The 16755-nt window shown below is 42.3% G+C and overlaps 1 protein-coding gene and 1 long non-coding RNA gene across 5 annotated transcripts; both read right to left on the bottom strand.

Annotated features, from left to right (window-relative positions):
- Positions 1 to 795: 795 nt before the first annotated feature.
- LOC110974369 (uncharacterized) lies at positions 796 to 6863 on the bottom strand. Of its 4 annotated transcripts, none has more exons than XR_015427904.1 (6): positions 6210 to 6863; positions 5427 to 5809; positions 4235 to 4435; positions 4001 to 4095; positions 3474 to 3578; positions 796 to 2524 (listed from the first exon to the last, which is right to left on the bottom strand). It is a non-coding gene; the product is annotated as an uncharacterized LOC110974369 (long non-coding RNA). The 4 variants fall into 4 exon arrangements; XR_015427906.1 differs by lacking the exon at positions 5427 to 5809 and adding an exon at positions 5120 to 5373; XR_015427905.1 differs by lacking the exon at positions 5427 to 5809 and having other exon boundaries at positions 4235 to 5373.
- A 3721-nt stretch (positions 6864 to 10584) lies between these two features.
- Positions 10585 to 16593, bottom strand: LOC110974444 (sulfotransferase 1A1-like). Its single transcript, XM_022226075.2, has 6 exons — positions 16334 to 16593; positions 14626 to 14849; positions 12879 to 13005; positions 12655 to 12749; positions 12353 to 12542; positions 10585 to 12257 (listed from the first exon to the last, which is right to left on the bottom strand). Exons 1-6 carry the CDS (start codon positions 16497 to 16499, stop codon positions 12148 to 12150), a joined length of 912 nt encoding a protein of 303 aa, XP_022081767.2. The 5' UTR covers positions 16500 to 16593; the 3' UTR covers positions 10585 to 12147.
- Between the last annotated feature and the right edge of the window lie 162 nt (positions 16594 to 16755).

The raw sequence follows: 16755 nt of genomic DNA, 5'->3' as shown, positions 1-16755 counted from the left end.
CAGATCTAAGAGATTTGACCACAACTCGCCGGTGCTGCAACATCTCGATTGGTTGCCTGTTCGGGAGCGGATTGAATTCAAAATTCTTCTGTTGACGTGGAAAATTGTACATGGATTGGTTATTTATGTGACCTCACTTCACCCCATGTACCACAACGTAACCTACATTCATCACAGGAGAATCTGCTTGTGATTCTAAGAACATGGACTGCCTATGGAAGTCGAGCCTTTCCATCGGCCGCACCAGTGCTGTGGAACAACCTCCGAAATGATCTCAGAACACTTGACTCAATTGGAACTTATCAAACTTGAAAACTTTTCTGTTCAAGCGTTCTTTTATTGGCACTTCATAAGTGTCATCAAACTGATTTTACCTTCTCTTCTAGCGCCTCAGATTAGTTTTCTAGATAGATAGTGTTTGTTATTATTATTATTACATGTATGTCGCGTCATCAAGCCACAAGTGTGGACGTAGGAGAGGTATCCACAGTCAGAACATATCCATACACAACCTCGTTCTCACTGGAATGATCTTGCAGTGCAATACCCTGCAGGTTCCATAATACCTTGACCGATCTTAATTCCGACACGCACGCAGCTCATGTGTGTAGTCGAGGTTGTTAGGAACTCAGCACACCCATAAAAGTGAAACAAAACCTTCGGATGCTAGTTCAGGTCGCTCGGCGGTGTTTCGGTTAATTCCTGGAGATCCGATCCTGCCGGATAAATGAGACTGTTACGCCGGCTTAAACGCAGGCCAAATTGGCTCGAAGCAGACTTGTTTTTTTTTGGGGGGGCTTTTTCTTTCAGGAAAAAGGGGTGCTTGTAACGAGAAAGATTCATGTATGTGCAATTTTCACAGACCACAAAAGAGTTACCAGGGGTACTAAAAAACTCTTGTGGCTCGACTACTGTACTGTGGCGACATCTGAGAGAATCTTGAGGGGGCAGATTCTATCTACTCCCTGGTTCCTTTAGGGTCAAAGGAACACACACACAATTAACTGCACAATGGTGTTTGCAAGTTGTTAAACCTGACAGTGATTTGGTTCAGGTAATATCCTATGTCCCCTACTGGCTTGAGTGTCTATATTTGTAATCTTGACTACTGCCTTGACGTTACTTTGTGCATGCGTCTGTGACATCAATATATGGCCTCAACATCATCTTTAATACTTGAAAAGACAACTTACAGTCACTGCAGAAGACAGACTTCTCCTGGATGGACAGCACAGGTTTCTTCCCCTCTCACTACCATCTCTGCTTCTATCCACTTGCCAACAATTGCCCTAACAATGACAAAAAATGTCAACTGGACTGGAGAAATAGAAAGGCCTCATCTCTGTCAATTAATAGGAATGATTCCAAAGCCACTTTCATAATTTTAACAAGCACAATAACCCTAACTGTTCAGGGTTGTTTGGCTAGAAATCCTGCCAGACACATCAGTCTGTATCATTCGTCAAAGTAATCTGCTTGCCCAGAGTAACGAAATCCTACGGATCAACTCTCCCCAAGGCCAAACAGCCGAGGAGTCTGTTGTTACTAGCCACCACAAGATCCAACAGTGGCTTTGTTCAATGAGACTAGCTCCCATTGTCTCAACATGACCAGTTTGTTTGGCTGCAGTTGATTGCCCAGTGCATCAAAAGGCGTATTCCCATTGGACTTTTTTGGGGGTTAACTTGCAACGACTTTCCTGTTGAAGTACAAAATTAAATCCAAAGGGAACAAACAGTAAACTGACGTCCCTGTCAACTTACCACGACTGCAATGTAAAACTAACGGGATGAAAAGGTTCATGGAAGCTTTCCGCACAGCCATGGCAAGTTAGCAGCGGGTGCAAGAAGCCCACTGGGAACAGTTCCCATACAACGTAGATTGACCGAGACCTTGCTAAACATACGAACCAGACTACTGCCTACACAGAGAAAAATGGTTGTATGGTTCCCAGCCTCCAGCTCCATGCTCACAGTACAGCAGCAGGATGCACACACACAGTGACGCATGCCCAGATAAACATTGTGTACAGGGCTTTTCCAGTACGAGTTTGTCGTCTTTGCGGCAGATTAGGCTGATTTCGTCTGATTTTTATCTTTGTTTTTGTCAGATTTTGCCGATTTCATCATGATTTGTACAGCGCAGGCAATGTAATCAGCTGGTCTTATTGGGCCTAACACAGCGAACAAACATTCCATTACGGTTAAAAAAGTCCATGTGGGAACGCGCGGTAGCTAAATGGACATGAAGGAATGTCGTGGTAAATTTCGGTGAAGAAAAAGTCCAACGGGAACACGGCTATAGTGCATTAGGCTTTTACACCTGCGGCAGTATGCTGCATCTGGCAGGGTTACGGTCAAGGTCAGTGTTTGCAAAGTGATACATGCAGTTTTCACCGTTGTTTTTAAACTCCTCTTCTAAAGGTTGCAGACTGCTGGCCCTCTTTGATTCCACAATCTGACCGTCTTGCTTGGACCTTCATCAGTGTTCCAAGAGCTGATATTATGACAATAAGAGGCTTGACCTGTGAAGTACAACCACAAAATTTAACTAATTCACCCGTTTATACTTAAAAAGTTTCCTTTTACAAGACAAATATTCAGTTTCATGTTGTTATTTTTAAGGAGCGGTGAAAAACCTGTTCAAAGATTGAAAATTGTGGCTTTCATCAGAAAATTTGGAAAGAAAATGATACCCCAAGACATGTTCTCAGCCAGGAAACATTTGTCATCACGACCACAAAGTGTATAACATCCGGCACTGTACAGTCTCTTTAGTTTTTGATTTAGTTCTCTAAGACAACAGAAATTAACAGAGAACCATAAGTTTTTTTATGGCTGCACCAAGTGGCAACTTCAACTTTATTTTAAATAAAGATTTTCAGCTGAAGCAGACACATTATTCAATTTATGCCTGAACTTCCTGACCCTATAGGGGAGGGGAAAGGTTATCTCCCCCTCCCCCACACACAGTGACAACACCTTCCATTGCTTTCCACCCCACGCAGCCCCCCCTCCCCCCTTTCAAAAATTTCTTCCCCTCTTTTTTTCCCTTTTATGGATGGAGGGTGAAGCTATCACAGCTGCCTAATTACAATTAAATCAGAAGGGTTAGATCTCCCCGGCACAAAGCCATCTTTGAAATAGTTGTTCGTGGTACCCGCTGCGGCATCTGATTCAAACCATTTTCCGGCCGACACCGACAAGCTCAGTGGTCGAGTGGTTGAGACGTCTGCACTAGTAAGCAGGAGGTCGTGGGTTCGAGTCCCACCCGAGTACGATTGTGGTTTCTTCACAAACCTTCGGGGGCATACACTGAGTATCGCCTACAGTGTTACAATACGCGTCGGGAAGGGCAAAAAATTTTTACAGAAAATGAAGAAAAATTTAGGGTTAGCGGGTGTCAATTACATACACGTGTGCACTAGCACGATGTCCAGACTTACACGTCTCCATTGTCCAGTCATCTCTTACCTGATTGCCAGTTGCCAGGTGTGTACGCAGGTGCGGGGTCCATGTAGCATCAAAGTGCGCCAATGCAATGCAGGCGTATAGGGTGCATTCGATTACAAGGCAGACCTAAAAAAATACCAAGCTCTCACAATAAGAGAAACTCAAACTGACTGAAGAATCTGCAATGGCAAAGTTGCAGGGAACTAAATCAATAGGGTCTCACACACCAATTCTATGTAAGTGTCAAAACCAACAAAAACGATCAACCCTTAAAAAAATAATGACCAAACTGAAAAATTAAATAAGACTTGAAAACCATCAACTAAAGTTAAACCAAAAAAGAACTGGGGGGGGGCAATGATTGATTGGTTTAAGTTTGGGTTTTCTTCAGGTTGATGCATTTTGTATGAGGGGTCCTAAACTTTTGCAATGACTGTACTGGTATACTACGCTGTACATACTTTTATTGACATGAAAGCTTAAAGGGAGCTACTCTTATGTTAAAAATAGATTCATTGAAATACATGATAGATGCTGGTTGAACGCACCTGATGTGGTGTGCAGTAATTACTGAACGTTCTCAGATATCACCACAACTGCTGGTGTCTATCTGGAGCTGTATGTGTTCACTGCCAGCGAAGATCTTGAGCAAATCACAGTTGTAACAAAGTTATGATGACAAATAATCACCAACAGGCACAATGGTCAGGAATTCACCATTTGGGCAAATTGAACATGATAAACTACTGGGTGAACTAATCAAAAAGGCAATTGAGAAATACCTGTATGTGGCTGATACTGTTCGCGACCAGGGAGCTTTGTTCCAATGTTTAAGCCTTCCTCTACTTGTTTCTAGTTTGGGAGTAGGGCCACGTATACGGAGGTATAGTCCACTAGCCTGGCCCTAATGAAGTTGAGTCTCTAACGTGCCACTCTTTAATGTTTCCTTGACTTTCCTCATGCATCACTGCCAAACCTCTTTGCTGAAAAAAATTCATTCAGCTACAGTAAATAATAATATTATAACCTTTAAAATACAATGTACATGAACAATTTTGAAAATTTAAAAACCTGAAATTCAAAAACGACAGCATCCATAAATTGGCACAAGTTCAGCTGACTATTCTTTGTTTGTGGCACACTTGCAAAAATCTCTGAAAATCTCACATAATTATGTTCTTCACGACTGATAAATTCCAGTAAATACCCCTAAATATGCATACATGTACAAACTTATTATCAGAAAAGTGGGCGTAACATTATTAGTTACTTTCTTCACTGTGGGTACATTTTCAGTGTTCATTTTGCACTTTGGGAAAAAAAAAACCAATAATGGAAATCAGGTCAACAGACCTACAAAGTATGTGATTGATGTAACTGCAAAGGCTTTGGAATTCAGCACACAGTGACAGTAGCAAGTGTGTGAACTCAACATTTTTGTCATGTATGATGCAGGCCTACGTAGGCCTACATGATCATGGATGGAGGCCTATTGACAGGTAGACCCGTAAACAGTGCCCCACGTACACTCCTCTGTCATATACTGGGGGCCCTGTCCCGATTCATAGGGATTTCTTTTGAAAATTTTATCCGGGATATCCGGGGGCATAACTAAACATCCGCTTGATTTTATGAGCTGAAATTGCACCACTATGTTCACTACTTACGGTGTAAACCAACCCCATAGGTTGCTAATTGCAGAAAACTCGCCTTTTCCTCATTTGGAGGGAAAAAAAATGTTGCCTTTTTGTTGCAGTTTTCCCACTCCGGACGAATTTTGCCCCACTTGCACAAACCTGACGGCTGTTTCATCACTTTCATGTTACATCACAGACTGCAAGCCATGTTACCAATGATGATTTGCTGCAAGCGGTGTGTGACTGGACAGGGAACCAGCCAAGGGCATTGTGTATGAGCTGCACTGTACGTGTAAATATAGTGTACATGCAATGTTAGAATTCTGGAAATACTTACATGCCAAAGTTTCACAGTCTGGCAAGAAAAACTGGGAGATTGCCTTCTCATCTGTGGTAATTAATGACGCATCCCGGTGCCTGGCCCGCCCAAATTACAAGGCCTGGCATCTCATGCACATGTCAGTAAATCTACATGAACAGTACATGCAGTTTTAGAATTCTGGAAACACATGTCGAAACTAGCTTGGAAGATTTTTATTCATGCTGCAGCCACGTGCCTGCCTTCTAGAGTTGACTAGACCGAGTTGACTTGGGACCAAGTTGACCTGAGACGGAGTTGACTCGGAGCGGGTTGATTCCAGACCAAGTTGACAACTTCACACTGATGAGTATACAGTGTGTTTACATGGCCGCCATGTTTCGCCGGACCATATCCAAATCCTTAAAAAGGCAATTGGTAGAGTCCGAGTTACTCAGACTATTATTAACTGATCTACATGTACATCATCCTGATGCAGTCGCGTCAAATGCCATTTCAAAAATACAAATATGCACAGCATGCCAAATTGATGTTGGGCTAGCAATCTGCAAGATGTGTGCAAAGGCTAAGTGGGCATAGGCTGTAGGCCTACTAAAGTTACTCTTGTTATTTTCACAGAAATGGGCCATGTACCGGTACATACATGTACCGCAGGCATGCCTAGTGTTGATCCTAGTCCTACTCTGAGTCCTAGGATTAGTCTCAACATGCTCTTTTCCTTTCTCCATGGTCTCAAGGACACGAGGCCTATGAATTTAAGTATAAGTGTGGAATAATAAAAGCCAAATACATGGTACTTACGACGTAGGTGTGCCAGCGATTCCTCAGAGACTAATTTCTTACAAGTTACATGTACGTAGGCCTACGTGTTGTCTTGACGATACACAAAGTCGCGAAAATAAAGGGTTCATGCATTACCTTTCACACCCTGTTCCTAGTATTAGAAGGGAACAAATTCTACTTTTTCAAAGTAACTTATCAAAACAAGTTGTTGGTGATGTCCTCCGATCTTACATATCAGAAAGAAACGAGAACAGGGCGTTTGGTTTTTCAGAGAAATGTTGGGGTAAAACGGCAGCGTATATGACCGCCCCGAAGGTAGCTGTGAACGACAAATAAAAACAAATAAGTGAATGTAGTCTGGTGCCTTGACCTGGATGGAAATTTTTTTGATGTATCCAAAAGCCTGAGTTGGGTAACCGGACGAAAAACAAAATGGCGTGATTCGACTGAGTGGTTTCTTTTGCCAAACTCGGGTTAGAAATATGAAGTTTTCTTGCTTAAATAGTGTAAACATTTACCTAAACTACGCCTATCAGGATTGAGTAATGGTTCCTTAAGGTCAAAATGTTAGTTTGTTTGACAAAGTGGACTTAGTTTCCTTATTATAGGAACAGGGTGCTAATGCCATAATGAACCCCAAGATAAACACTAAAACAGACAAAAATGACCACCACGTACCTCCAGAATTTTGAGGTCTGACTTCCGCTCCTCTCCCTCGGAGCAGACGTCGGCCCCCACAGTTCTGGGGGGACACCATGTGCTCAGTAGTACTACCGCCACTCTGTGTGTGCCACGTGCACCGCACCTATGTGTTGTTTGCAGTGTGTCTGGCGCGTAGTCCGTGTTCAAATGGTTTTCGACGCAGCATGAGTTTCGCGTAATGACGTCATGCACACAGCGTCTGGCTTATATGGGCGTTTACGAAACGAGTGGCTTAGGGCGCTAGGTTAGTCTTCGCTGGTTCCAGCCATTTGAGGGGACTCCGACCATGTTGACTGGAACCAGTAATACCAAAGGCTTTGACGAAGCCTTTCATTTCGAAAACGCCATAGCCTACCACTTGCGTTTGCGTGTCACGGGAATCCCACACTGTACACAGAAATATTCAGCATCCAAATTGCCAGGGCTAATCGCACATTAAATCGTAGCTAGCTACCAGTCCCTATATAATAGGAACGGCATGACCAATCCAGCCATACATCACGCATACCAGGAGCTCAGTGAAATCAGTAGCTAGTATGATTGAGCACATAAAACGTTTTAATGTTGGCGTGACGTCAGTGCCACACTGTGCCTGCTGATTTGGCGGGAAACCTATCTGGAAAATACTTGGGGAAAAACACAACTAAAAAAAATCGGGACGAGTGCTGATGTTAACGTAAACATTTCAAATGACCTAAAAACTTATGAAACAAACTATACACAAGGAAACTGACTAGGTGCTTACAAAAGTCCATTATAAAAATGAACAAAGAAATTGACTTGAGTGGGATATGAACCTTCCACCTGTGGAATACCGTACCGGTGTTCAACTGTCTGAGCTGTTCATCCCTACGTTCACAGCCCTTCCCACCTGTCACGCTTTGTTAAGAAACTCTTCATTAACAGGCGGCATAGCCTACGTTCCATTCTGCTGAGATTTTAAATTTGGATTGTTTCCACTGTGCTTTGTTTTATCGTTATCCCTTTGAGGGAATTTGATTTATAGCAGTGCTACATAAAATACTATATTATATTATCATTAATTCCAGGACTGTGGTGTCGGGAACAACCAATAGCCTACAAAGTGATTTCAAGCAGTCAAGAGACGTGCAACATCAATAATGGAAGACAGGAGAGACAGACGTGTCGCAGTCAAGAAACGTCACGATGCAGGGGTCCCCCAAAATCTGGATGCTGGTTATCAGAGAGAAAATATGGTATATATGCACGAGAGGCAATCCCGAGGCGGCACAATAGAGAGGAGAGTATGGCAGATTATCCGATCCTATAGGCATGCTGGAGATGGTAACAGAGATAAATGCATGTCATGCCTATGTGCTGCCTGTGTCTTTCTTTTCTTCCTGGTGGCAGCGTTACTACTGATGCAATGGATGTGGGGATGAGTGCTAACTTGGCGATACTTCGACACTCCAGGGAAGAACGGAAGTGGTCTCCCCCTGAGATATTATTTTGGATTTCAGAAATTACTGTAAAACGAATAGGGAATACAAACAATTCGGTGTAAGAATCGATTGGGACTTTTTAAAAAGATTTCCTGAGAAAACGACCCCTGAGAATATCTTTTTCTTCATTACTGTCGCCACCTCCAGTGCTTTGTCACGGCGTTATACAGAAAGATAGTAAACTGGAGGCCATCTTTGTCGACCAAAAAAAAGGGGGAAAAAAGCAAGAATATTCTGTTTATTTCTGTTACTCATGAGTAGATATTGTACACCAGTTGGCTTTTAGGTAGTTTGGTTTCACAACGTTTCCTCATTGTGGAATAAGGTGTTGTACAATTGCATGGCAATAAGATAATAGCGTGTAGTTCGAGTCAAACAAATTACTATCATGGCTGATTAATTGGAGTACATTTGACAGTAAGAACAAGGAAATAAATGAATATAAATTACATTGAGTTAATTTTAAAATGTAGAAAAACATTAACTATCCAAGTAAATTAATCACGAAATGTACGACTTCCGCTGTCCAACTCTATAAAAGTTTTAGGATAATCAGCTGTCTGTACCATAGACATAAATAACCTATTATTATTTATGTCTGTGGTCTGCACGATGGTAAAAAATGTAAAACGCGCTCTGACGTTTGAAAAAGGTCAGTTTTTTTGCGAAACTTTTTTTTGCTGGGTTGTCTTTTGGCTTGGGGATTATTGTTTTTGCCGCCGATTTGCATTTATGCCGGTTATACAATTCTGCAGGTAATATAATTTTGTCGAATTAGTATTTTGCTGGGTTGTATTATTCTGCGGGGTTGTATTATTTTTCGGGGTTAAACATTTCTGTGGAGTTATCTTCTTTTGGGGAATGGTATAATTTGGGGGAATTTAATTTTTGCTGGGTAGGCCCATATAAATGTGTGTGGGGTTAATTTCGAGGAATTGACTATTTTGGTGGAGTTGTGTAATTTCGCTGGGTTACATAATAGTGTGTGGTTATATCATTTCGCGGGGCAAGTTGTATAATTTGCGGTAGATGTAACTAAATTCATGCATTTCGTATTAATCTTATGTTTGTGCATTTGCCTTTTTTGCCCTGATGGCCGCCCATAAGAGCTAGCTGGGTCGAGGCAATATCAACCAAACACACATGCTGGTACGATATCAACACGGCAACCTCTTTGTTGACAAGCATAGTAAAGACGAATTTTTAATTTTAACTTGGGGCATTTTACAATCGACTGAAGATCATGCAACAAACATCCATTTCAATGCCTGTAAGTTTCTGTGACTAGTCTTATATCGTCTCCCCTGAAATGTATTTTTTATTATTTGTGCTTAATTATGGGTGAAAATTGAAGCAGAAGTTGCATTCATTTTCTTGTAGTTGATAGTGAAATTGGCAAATTGTGTCGACTGTAAAAAAAAAAATCAAAATGCCATCGAACTGTGCGAAATTAAGAATTTCAAATGTTTTCTTTATTTAAAGGATTTCTTTTCTTGGTTTTTTGGTTGCTTTGCAAGCTTGCTTTTTTAATGTTTGGTATTCCGTTAAAGATTGGATTTTGTAAATTGCCGCAAGAATTTCTTATTTGCTGATCTGCCATTTATTCAGACCTTATAACTTGTATGCAGAATATCAAAACTTTCGACTGCTAAATAGAGTTTAGTTTTACAATGAATAAGATTCTGTTAACCTTGGTCATTTGAATTAATTAAATGCAGGGCTAACCCTTGCAAATTTATTCAATTTTGTTCCAAATTCTGAGTGTTGAATTTACTTCACACTTGTATAAATGACCGTCCTTGCGATACATGCTGAGTCATCTATTTGCAACTTGGTGGAATTTTATGAAAAGCAGATTTTTAAAAATGATAATTAAAATTGAAGGCTTACCCCTTGTACATTAATTTAATTTTGTTTTCAAAAATTGGAGTACTGAATTCGCTTGAAACTTCCATGAAACCATTTATTGGTCGTTTGAATGTATTCTAAGTCCGCTTTCTAAGTATTTCGGAGGTATTTGATGAAAGCGAAATTTATGTGAAGATTTTATTAAAATGCAAGGCTAACCCCTTTCAAATTTGTTTAATTTTGTCCAAAAGTTCGAGTGTTGACCTTAATTTAGACTAGCATGAAAGACGTCTATTAATCCTTGGAATTCATGCTGACTCATCTACAAGCAATTTGGAAGAACTGGATTTGAAAAGACACAATTTCCTGAAACATGAAAATGCCAGATTAACCCCTTGGGAATTTATTTATTTTTTGTCTTACATTTTGAGTGTTAAATTTACTTCAGACTTACATAAAACACGCCTGTTAGTCCTTGGAATGCATGCGGAGTCACCTAATATCATTTTAGAACAATTTGCAAGAAAAAGTCAAAATTTTGCAATTTTAGCCTTGGCCCAAAACTTCGAGTGCCGAATTCCCATGGAGTTCGCCTAAAACTCATCTCTCAGCAGTGTGAATGTATTCCGAGCCATCTCCAAGCCATGGACGGATTTGAAAAAAAACTCAGGATTTAATGAAAATGTAATTAAAATGGAAGGCTAGCCCCTTGCAAATTGACTAAAGACCTGCGTGTAAAGACATCTCTTAGTCCTTGCAATATGCGTTCTACAGGTACTTCAGAGTTTGAAGAACAGTCAAAATTTTGTGAAATTTCATTAAAATGCAAGGATAGCCCCCTAAAAATTTAATTTGGGCTGAAAGTTAGGGTTGCTAGATTAGGACGTATGCAGATAGACCATAGTTCTTGTTACTTAACTCTTCTTGAAATCTTCAATAAATGCATGCCTGTTTTGATCGTCTTCAGAAACATTTGCCTGACATTTCTTTCTCCACTTTAAACATGGTATGCTGACCCAGTACCACAATATGGTGAACTGAACCTGCTTGCCCTGAAGAAGGTACTCAGTTACCAAAAGCTCGGCAATTACATGTTTCAGAGCACTGATTTTATATTATATTCTTGTCAATACCATAAAAATGGTTCCCGGCGCGAGCAATTATAAAAGCGCCAATTCAGCATCAGCAGAACCAGTGTAACCACGGCGCATGTCGTATGCCATTTTTAAGTGCCCTGCGCCCCGCAACAACATAAGATTGTGCCCTGCCTTGAAGGAACTGAAACTTTATATCTTATACAGCGGGAACGTTTGCTTTGATCAGGATCATTCTTCCTGAAAGACGTGAAGTTATAATTTTCGACGACTTCATACTAATGTAAACTCATTTCTCTTAAAATGCCCCCAAACTGACGTAGAATTAGAACCAGACACTATATGGGTAATTTCATATTTTTTTTGGCCAAGCCCCATAGGATTTATTCCTAGTAACCTAAACATTTTAGCCCCCAAGCCCGATGTACCCTTTTACGGGTCAGATAAAACGAAGTTTCTGCATGCGTTCCGCCTCTACGGTGGTACCATGGTAATCCATAGTTTTTCACCGAAAGCGTTCCTCGTATATGTAAGGCCGTGTCCGAAACGGGCTTCCAGAGCTACGGCTAGGTCTCTTGTGTATGCGTCTCCACGCATTTCCAATGGAGTGAAGACCTAGACCTAGCTCTAGACGAGAGATTCGGATGCAGCCTAAGAGTTAAGTGTCCTTTTCGTCTGAAGCCTTTATGGCTAATGCACATTCACAAGAATATAACATATAATCAGTGCTCTGAACTCTTACATATTTCAGAGCGCTGATTTTATATTATATTCTTGTCAATATTCTGATCACGGTGCTACGCAGCCCTTCCATAATTTCATGGCCACAGCACGCCTTTTTCGAATTGTTTACAAGGAGTCCAGTTTTAGATCCGAATCAGCCATCTTTTCTCGGTAGTATTTGTCAAAGGTCTCGTTCTGAGCAACAGTGAAAGTGTTCTTCCAGTCTCCAACAATGCCTGCAATGTGATGTAAAATATAGGCACGTGTTAATAATTATCATAATGCGTAAACCACGTTTCAGCAAGTGATGCAACGCTATTTTGGTATCAACCTTTTCGCATGAGGTTGGGTGCGCCAACTTTGCCTTCCGTCCCTGTTCCTGGCGCCGCCAGCTCTCCGGCAACGTTGTACCGCTGCTTCATGCTCTTGACGGTCACCAGGCCGACAATCTTGTCGATCACCTCGTCTGACAGGACGCGGCCTAAGAAGTCGGCGATCTGAATAACAGCCCCTCGCGTGTCCTGTAGAAATCATCCAGAAAACTTGCGTGGGTTGACGCAATGAACGCCAGTAAAGAACCCGCCCCAATGTAAGTATGCACTGAACATGTAACACGCAAAATGGCAGACCTACCGCCTTCATGTCCTCGTACTTCAGAAGCAGGTACTGCTGGCTGTGACGCTCAGACCAATACTCGGCCACGTGATCGAACCAAGGCGTGAATTCCACTAAATTAATGTTACAGAAAAAGAGACAATGTCTGTCGTCAATTCTGACGTTCAACTAATGAAGCTCTGTCTCTCCACGTTATGGAATAACATTTTGGACTGAAAAAAAGGTGAAAAGATCTCACCTACCTTTTCCTGAATACAGATACTTCTGCAGGTACTCTTCGAACGTCAGAGTGGATTCCGGGTCCCATCCTTTAACAAAGTAGTAATCGGAAACCAGCGAATCCTTGAGATTTCGGATGACAGTGATCACCTTAGTCAGAAAGACAATACTTCCATTTTATCAAGCGGTGTCTCCAGGGTCAGAGGGCGGTCTCCAGGGGCAGGGGGCGGTCTCCTGGGTCAGGGGCGTACCGGTCCCCCCGCGACATTCTCTTTGCTTTCTGAATATGACCTGAATACGTCACTGTGCAGCCTGTATACTCAACGAGTTTAGCAACTGCCTCTCTTGCAAAATTAAACATGTGAGAGTGGGCGGTTCTCTTTAAAATTCCAATGTCGTGTGTATGTGAGTTTGTTTCTGCATTCAGTTGGGGACCCTGAACAATAGAGGACAATAAGGTCCCCGATTGACAGAGGGTCCCCGATTGACAACTGTGTACCAAACATACGGGTGATCTTCTAAAAAAGTTAAAGTACAAACAAAAGAGGAACTATAGGGGGTCCCCAGTTCCAGGCAAATACACATGTGCCTTAGTGCAAAGGTGAGGCTCTCCGAGTGTAAACGCTTTGTGGTGCATTGTGCACGTTGTGATCAGGGCTGTCGACAGATTATTACCAACTTCAGACTTTGGAACCAAAACGGTTGTTCGATCCATGTATTAAGTACATGCACATGGGCAGTGCAGTGTGCATCCACCATTTTGGTTCCAATAATTGATACACTTTTGTCGCGGCAACTCTCTTTATAAACAGCTCTGGTTGTGACAACTGCAGGGGCCAATTTCAAGGCGCTGCTTACCGCAAGCGAAAAAAAATCGGCGCTTACGGAAACAGAAAGTTCTTTGCTTAAATGATCCTATTTCATGTCCGAAAAAATTCTTGCTGCGGTGAGCGGGAAGTATTTCCCAATGAGCGCGCATGCGCGTTTTGCAATCGTCTGCTGTGCGGAAGAATGGAGGCTGTAAGTGTAAAACCGAAGAAAAATGTGCTTCGTTTACTAGTGCAATGGACATTGCCCTCTCAACCTCCACTGAAGAGCGACAAACTCTTGAGGCCCCTTTAATTTGAACAAAATTCGCAAAGAGGGATTATTGTTTCGGGTTTAAATCTGCGTCTGGCCCAAACTTGTTTTTGGCGAAAATATTTCACGAGGATTTTTGCCAGACACAGGTTTTATGAGGTCTTCTTCCTTGAAAGGGGCAACGCCGACGCCCACGCCGATCGATCGCCACTTTTTCTCTTTTATAAATGTCAAATCGGCCACCAAGCGCAGAATTTCTACGCAAGCCTTTTGAGCGCATGAAATAGATTCTGTGCCTCGTAAGCGCAGAATTCTACAATAAGCAGCGCAATGCAGTTGGGCCCAGATCAGAAGCTCCTGTGTCTATGTCTAACATCGGCCAGCATGATTACGCATGCACAAACTGGTGATGAACTGTTTAAATTTGATAGATCATGACTATGAGGCATACACCTCAAAGCACTGTAGGCTACATTAATTATCTGATCAATCAATGTTATTGCAAAGTTAAAAACGGGTTCAGCGAATGGCTTTGTAGCATTTTCACAAACTCGTGGCAAAAGACAGAAACATAGACCTCACAGGGCCCAATAAGACTAGTGTTAAGTTGCCTGCCTGAGCAACACCAACACAGTATCCTTAAACAACCCGAACCAACTCGATGCTTATCAACCTCCTATATGCACAAACCTTTCCTTTGCCCCCCAGCAGTTGGTCAGGGAGGAATCTCTTGGGAACGTGGGTGACCAGAACGCGAGGCGACTTCCAAGATGGCGCGGCCTTGTAGCGGGGGAGTCTATTGTCACCTGGTCTGACGTCAAACTCCAATGGCATCGGCTGCTGCGCTCTATCAACCTTATCCACCTCGCCATGATTAAAGATAAGGTGACAGATTTCAGCGACCCAATGAGTACCTGAAAAATGTCAAATCATCATTGATGAAGTAAATAAATTACTCTCTTTAATAATTACCAAGTAATTACTCTCTTTCTCCTGTCAAATCCTCCCCTCCTGAAGAAAACTATTCTTCTTCAAAGGACAAAACATTGTACAGGGAAGAGGCTTCAGAAACTCCGATGTAAAGCCAGGCGATGGGAAAAGTTAGGAAATGGCTATGATATCCCCCTTACACTGCGATGGGCTTTTCGGCACTCATCAGCAATTGTTTATAAAGACGGACGTGACGGGTCACTACGGAAGCCCTTTAGTGCATTAAGTAAATATTTTCAAAAAGTGGAGCATATTTTTAAAGGGTAGAACACTATTATACGGTTAAAGATTAAAATACTCCTTGTAAAGCCAGACGATGCGGAAGGTGGGCAAAAGACCAATAGACAGTTTCTGTAAACAGCAAATGGGCGTGCGTATCACGTATCCTTTTCTTTCATGACGTGTTCACGCCAGGCGCTGTCTTCTTTAACTTAATGCGGAGAGGCCTCTCTTACGACCGCGTATGGAAGCAACTTTGCACGGAACCGGCACGAATGAGGTTTATACACCACGTACCAAATTGTATTCCTAAAAACAAAACTAATTCTTACTTGTCCAACGCTTAATTGATGCAAGTTCAGATAGCAAAGAATATGGATTAAATTTGGGGAGAATAAACTTTGTTTTTTGAAGAAAACAGCGCCACTTACGTTGCTACTTTGCTGCGTGCATCGTCACGCCAAACCCAAATTTTGCAAACCTTCAATATGCCTAGGCCTACCCATGTACTGTACGTATCGCGCCATGCACATACAAACAAACTTGAATACCACTATTCCTCACACTGCGACGTGTTTTCTGCACTCAGCGATAGTTTATAGAGACGGGCTTCAAGTTAACGGGGTCATGGTGATCTGTTGTCGGTGGAGGTCAAGTGCAAGAGTCGCTACACTCACCAGCCTGTACTGTGCAGGCGGGCCTGTACATGTACATGTACAGTACATGTAATTCTTTCGGCGCAGTGTTGCGGTTTCATTCTCGAAATCTCTGGCATCGACATTTTTAAAATGGCAGTCAGACTGAGTTGGGTAGCCGGAGGTGCAGCCCTGGGGTGTATGCAGAGTTGCACTAATTGCACCAGGAGGGAGTAGGGATGAGAAGGAATATTTCAGGATTAAAGCCAGGATATTTGGATGAGAATACGGGGATATCGGGATGGGGGATATCACACATCAGGACGCTGTTCAAGCAGAACATTAATTGGGATATCGTCGAGGGGGTTCTGGGCGAATATTGTTCTCAGTAACGGGCAAGAAAAATAGGTCATCCTTAACGCATGATTTCCAGTAACAATGGAGGTCAAGTGTTGAGGCCATTACAAAAAGAAAGGGTTTTACCGTGAAGACGTACAAAAGTGTTCATTCGCCCTTGGTTGCTCGCGGCAAACAATGAAGGATCAAGTTCCTACCTGCTTTCGGCCATGTAGCGACCCACACGTCATCGTCTCTTACATCGAAAGTCTTAATGGCCTCCAGGGACTGTTCGGTCACTAACTCTGGCCACCAAACGCCCTGTACGCACACTCTATCCATTTTGGCTGGAATTTTCGCCCGAAGCACCTGCGGGGAAGACATTTTGACGACTGCTAAACGTACGCGCGCATTTAGCAGCACAGACCTCAGGCTGACCAAGTCTCGCCTGGGATCATGTATAAATGTATATGAACCATGATTGTGTAAATAGAACACAGAAGTTTGACGTCATTTTGAACCAGGAGTGCGTTCGAGCATGTTCGAGGAGCTAGTTGTGTAAACACAATTCCTGTGCGCTTACGGCAGGAGTACCAGAGCGTACATCAAGAGGGGGCTTGTATACATCTGCCGCACCTGG

The sequence above is a fragment of the Acanthaster planci genome, linkage group LG15 (assembly GCF_054643075.1).
Source record: "Acanthaster planci isolate LZ-2023a linkage group LG15, COTS_SCS, whole genome shotgun sequence".
NCBI lineage: Eukaryota > Metazoa > Echinodermata > Asteroidea > Valvatida > Acanthasteridae > Acanthaster > Acanthaster planci.
The sequence above is the reverse complement of the archived record's forward strand: the minus strand, read 5'-3'. Positions and strand labels throughout refer to the sequence as shown.